We start from the raw sequence: 6000 nt of genomic DNA, 5'->3' as shown, positions 1-6000 counted from the left end.
GGAATGTCAGCAGGTTCCATAATGGCCCTGTTGTAATGTCACGATTCCGGGAACCCAACACGCTAACAGACACACACACACACACAGAAAAGATGCCGTACCGGACCTTAGAGTGGCCGGGCTAAGCACCCACAGAATAGTCAGGAGACAAGCCGAGTCAGGGGAACCAGAAAACAGGATAACGATAAACAAGCCGAGGTCAAAGGGTAGGAGAAAGTCACAGAGTCAGATTAACAAGCCAGAGAGTACGTAACCAGAAATCACAAGTTCAGAATCAATACTATACAGCAAAGACCACAACAGGGCAGGGAGGAACAGGAAAGGTGAGTATAAATACCCTAGGTTAAATTGTGATTGGATAACTTCCAATCAGAATTAACAATCACACGTGGGAGATATCTAAGCCTCCCACTGTGATTGTGGTACTGTTGCTTTAACGCCGGGTCACTCACGTGACCCCGGCGTTTGCATAAATCAACGACCTTCCAGCGTGCAGCGTTATACATGCTGCCGCTGGGAGGCGTGACGGATGCGAGCGGCGAGCGGCGGAGAGGAGACGCCGCTCGCCGACAGGTAGGAGGAGGGGAGACCACGGGCGGCGATGGACTGAGGGTGAGTGCTGCGAGCTGCGAGCAGCCTCCCCTACTAGCCGCCCGCGGACCCCTGACATTCAGTATATTTGTCAATCATAGAGTCTTCTTAATTTCTGGCACTGTATTCACTCACACGGCATGGCAAAGATGGGATGTACAGTGACTGGATTCAGGTATGAAAATAAAGTGTATTCGGTTTGGGTGGAAGCTCTGGTAGAATATGTTAAGATGGCAAGTGTGAGGCGTGACTCACAGGCTTCGATAGGACTGACTGCAGACTCAGCTTGCCTTCTTTAGGTACACATGGATGCCATTCTTGGATCGCAGAATAATTTGTGGTAATTTCAAAGGGGTGTTAGCAAGATCCGGTAAAATCTCAAACCGGTTTAGTGTCAGAGCCACGGCCACTTTCATTTCATTCATGGCAAAGGCTTGTCCAATGCAGTTTCTGAGACATGGAATAAAAAGAAGAGATTACAGGTATATATGGTATATTATTTCAAAATAAGTAGTGTTATTGTATATCTTACATTCTATAGTACAGTCTATATGGTCAGAACAATCTTTAAATGCCTTACAGATATATTTAAAATGAAAGGAATATGCTTTTTATTTGAAGTTAATATAAATAATTCAAACAAATAACAAACCCCCCCAGAAAATATCTAAATAAAATTAAAAAAACAAAAATAGTAAATGTAGATGTGTGTTGCACTTTGTAAAATTATTCACACCAAATTTGTCTCCCCTTGTACCAGCTGCAAAAAAAAAACAAAAAAACAAAAAACGTGATGTACTTATTTTGTCACAGATCACTATACAAATTATGTGCAAGTGTGTTATGTGCCTCTCTGTATTTATGATCTATTTATCATTATCTGCACTGTAAGAAAAGTTTGGAATGTGAATATAAAATGTTGCACATGTGCTCCCTTTTGTTCTCATGTATAAAGTCCATATATACATTTATTTATTTACACGCACGGTACAGGCAGAAAGCTATCACCAAAAGGATCATGCTTTGTGTGCTCGCAAATGCATCATACATAAACCTTCACAAAGTACAGGAAAAATAAAGTTACATGGCTAAACGCTCTATAAACTGTAAAACATTTAATATTTTGCCTGTTGTGCTTTACCTTGGTCCTGCAGAAAACGGCACAAAAGCGTGAGGGTGCCTATTGGAGGAATTTTCTAAGGAAAACCGTTGAGGATCAAATACCTTACAAGAACAACAAAAACAAACAGAAAAGTGAAAACTATGTAATAAATAATTATATCTATAAGAGAATTCACTAATGGTTAAATAATAGTACCTCAGGGTCCTTCCATACATTGGGGTTCCGGTGAATGCAATAAATATTTACCAATACTACAGTGCCTGAAAAATATAAAACAGCACCAAGAGGAGAAAATGTCAATGTGTGCATAATAAATCATTTCCAGATCGGTTTTAATAGGCAATGATAACATGGGGAGGCAGCCATTGTCACATAACTCCTTAATACTCATACAAACTTTTCTCATTCTCTAGAAGAATGTATAGCAAACTCTCAGTTCAAAGCATCAACATCTTTAGAAATGATGGAAATACTGACTATGACTAGAGTTGAGCGATCCCTAACTGAAAAGTTCGGGTTTGTACCGAACATTAAGATTTTTGGACCCCGGACCCGAACACGGACATATCACTATGTTCGGGTTGCAGTTCGGTGTTCAGCAATTTAATGACGTGTTTTGAAAGGCTGCAGGGCAGCCAATCAACAAGCATTTGACTCGTGTGCCCTTAGAAGCCATCACAGCCATGCCTACTAATGGCATGGCTGTGACTGGCCAGTGCAGCATGTGACCCAGCTAGTAGGGGCATGTCTATTTAACAGTGAGCATCCTGTGGCTGCTCACTGTTAAAACATAAATAAAAAAAATTCCCCCCTCCTGAGCCCCCACCCACAACGCACGAGTGGGGACCTATTGCCCCACCCCCGGCCCCCACCCCTGAGCGGTGGCCATAAATAATAATTCTCCCCCCAGGTGACTAGGGGTCCCCAAACCCCTAGTCACCCCCTCCCCCTAAAAAAAAATAAAAAAAAATTGATTGGTGGGTTTAAGCCATCCAATCAGAGAGTGTTCTGACAGGTAAATGAAGAGACTGACAGGTAAGTCTCTACATTTACCTGTCACAGCACTCTGATTGGTTGGCTTGAAATCCACCAGAGTGCTCTGTGTCATTTTACACAGCGTGGGAAAGTTCTTTGGAATTTTCCCACGCTGTGTAAAATGACACAGAGCACTCCGATTGGTGGATTTCAAGCCAACCAGAGTGCTGTGACCGGTAAATGTAGAGACTTACCTGTCCACATACAGATTCCTCAGGAGGCAGATGAGATGATCTGGTACTCTCATCTCATTAAGAATTTGCCACATGTGATCCACACAGTCAAAGGCTTTAGAATAGTCTATGAAGCAGAAGTAGATGTTTTTCTGGAACTCTCTGGCTTTCTCTGTTATTCAGCATACATTGCCAATTTGATCTCTTGTGCCTCGTCCTCTGTGGAACCCAGCTTTTACGTCTGGTAATTCCCAGACCATGTATTGTTTGTGTCGAGCTTGTAGGATCTTAAGCATTACCTTGCTGGCATGTGAAATTAGTGCAATTGTTTGATAATTGGAGCACTCTTTGGCATTGCCTTTTTTGGGGGATGTAGACTGACCTTTTCCAGTCTTTTGGCCACTGTTGAGTTTTCCCAAATTTGTTGGCATAAGCAAGCAGAAATTTTACAGCATCATCTTGCAGAGTTCAATTGGGATTTCATCAACTCCTGCAGCCTTGTTATCTGCAAGGCATCATAGGGCCCATCTCACTTCGCTCTCCAAGATTTCTGGTTCGAGCTCATTGGACCAACTATTGAGGTCATCACTGCTGTTAAGATCCTTCCTGTATAGATATTAAGTGTATTTCTGCCATCTCTTCTTTATCTGATCTTCTGTTAAGTCCCGGTCATTTTTGCCTACTCTTTGAGGAGATGCAGATTAGTGCAAGCACAATAGCCTCCGAATGCTTTCCTATGGGAAAGCATTGATTGGCTGAGATCATCAAGATTGATTATCTTCGTCATGGAGGTGGATTAAGCCATGGCTAGACAGTCACGGCGTGCGAAAACAGGCAAGTAAAATCCCCTTTTCCACATAATCAGACGGTGGACTGGTCACCTAAACTGACAATCACCAAGAGACAGATACACACATTCAGAAGTTTCATTTTTCAAATTATTTTGATTGAAACCCACCCAGCCTCCCTACCCTTTGGAGAGCTGGAGTGGATAGGTTTTCACGGAGGTCCAGCAGGGCTGCAGTCATCCCCCTGCTCTTCTCCCTGTCAAGCTCTTTAGTTTAGAATGCCGGGAGGCCGGAATAATGTCATATTCCGGCACCCCTGCAGGGCACAAGAGGAAGATGACATCTCTCTCCCCCCCCCCCCCGGGTTGTATTCCACACAGCGGCCGCTGGTCTGCCCTCCCTCAAGACTGGCCTCTGCTCTTGCATGGCTGGCTGTCCGGCCACCTCTGCTCCCCCATGGCTCTCCTGGGTCCACTCCACCCCCTCCTCTCCTGTACAGCGTGCTCTCTGTGCAAGCTGGGAGGAAGTAGTTACAAGAGGTTACTTCCTCCCAGCTATGCTGGCAGAAACACAGGGGTCCGGTCGCACTATTTAAGCGCGTGACTGGACCCCTGAAGGCACATGTGTATCGGGTGGCCCAAAGTACATGGGTCACCCGATAGACTCAGCCAGCGTTTCTTGCCCGTGCCGTGGCCAGCACCAACGCCATTACCTAATTTTTTTTGCATACCCCAGGGTTCTGAATTGTACCCCTAGGGGTATGCATACCATGGGTTGGGAACCACTGCTCTAAGTGGAGTCCCTCCACTTTCAGTGAGGGGGAAGTGATGTCAATGGAGGAGTATCAGACTGCAGGGAGAACTTGACCTTGGTTTTGTATTAGCGTGTTTATTTTTGGGGGAGGGGGACATGCCAGTAAGGCAAAAAACGTGACCCTTTAATCTAAAGCCATAAGGATAATAGGAGATACAGAATAGCAATAAACTGCAATAATTTTATAATTAAAAGCGCAATACAGTGATCTAAATTCAGAAGACTTTCAGCCCCGCTTCAATCATCATTTGCAAATAAATTAACAATGATTTCATGATTTGTTTGGGGTTTTTTTTTTGCAGCTGGAGCAACGGTGACTGTTTGAAAATCATTTTATAAATTAGCACAATCACTAATTGTGTTGCAACTGTGAAACCTCTCTCATGGTAACACTTCTTTACCAAGCTGTCCGTGATTGGAGAGGAAAAAATACCTCTTGTAGAGCAGGAGCAATGCTAGATTCCAAAAACACATGGGGCTTGAACCGTAAGCAAACTTCCTCTAACAGATAGGAGGGCATTTGCCATGACACAACTCAATGTCTCTTTGAACAGGCGATGCTCACCAGGATAAGAATCAAATCATCATAGCCAGAAACTAGCACGTCCTGGACAGCCAGGTATTCGATGCAATTCACCACACCAGCTAACTAATAGAGCAGTACATTTATGTTCCCAAGCACCCCCTTCTAACCGTTAACTTGCAGAGCACTACACTATGGATCTTTCTTTCTATATTGATTTTTATATGTGGCTAATTTTATTAAGTTAAAATTAGAAAAAAAAAGAAAAAAAAAATCGAAAAAACACCACACTATTTTCCTCCTGTCCTCTCCACTATCTGTAGAGGTCCGAGGCACATCAATCCCACATCCAGGACTTTAGCCACCTATATGTTGCAGACGGACACCTGGAATTGTCCATCGTTCATACAAAACTTGCCATTTCAAACACCAACACTGTTATTTCCGAAACTGAGAATACATTGAATTTAATTCAAGATACAAATAACTTAAGTAGAAACGTTCTCCAATTCAGCAATTTTTTTTCCCAGTTTCACTACTTTGAAATTAAATTCACTTTGAATAACCCTGTTGTGGTGGCCAACCCCGAGAGGATAAGGGGTTTTGCCGCCAGAGATGTTCTTTCCCCCTATTCAGGCCCTGGGGAGATAGCGCAGCTAAGCGGACAAGGGCACATGTAGGAGTGTGGGGATAGATGCAGGGGAGGGTCTTTGATAGTGGGTGTATTGTGTGGGTGGGGTTAGGGCTATGTGAGCTAGTAGGGGGGAGGTCTTACCTCAGTGCCACTTGGGATTCGGGCCAGTAAACAGCTTCCCGCCCGCCCACCCCGCGTAGGTTTCGTTAGTCACAGCGAGTCGGGGGTATGTCCTTGCCAATTAAGTTTGGTTATGTTAAGGATGGAATAAGTTCCTCATGTTTACAGGTCTCAGCCTCCCCTGCTTCAAAAGGTTTAAC

At 43.9% G+C, this 6000-nt stretch overlaps 1 protein-coding gene across 1 annotated transcript in view; it reads right to left on the bottom strand.

Annotated features, from left to right (window-relative positions):
• Positions 1-712: 712 nt before the first annotated feature.
• The window catches only part of LOC134569000 (cytochrome P450 4B1-like), a 28458-nt gene continuing 23170 nt past the window's right edge, over positions 713-6000 (bottom strand). The window contains exons 10-12 of the mRNA XM_063427777.1: positions 1910-1974; positions 1733-1815; positions 713-1041 (exon numbers count right to left, since the gene is read on the bottom strand). Coding sequence (XP_063283847.1) covers positions 873-1041; positions 1733-1815; positions 1910-1974 — 317 coding nt within the window. The 3' untranslated portion in view covers positions 713-872. The remainder of the gene's footprint in view (positions 1042-1732; positions 1816-1909; positions 1975-6000) is intronic.

This window comes from Pelobates fuscus, chromosome 7 (assembly GCF_036172605.1).
Source record: "Pelobates fuscus isolate aPelFus1 chromosome 7, aPelFus1.pri, whole genome shotgun sequence".
Taxonomy (NCBI): Eukaryota; Metazoa; Chordata; class Amphibia; order Anura; family Pelobatidae; genus Pelobates; species Pelobates fuscus.
This window is presented reverse-complemented; position numbering and strand designations above follow the sequence as displayed.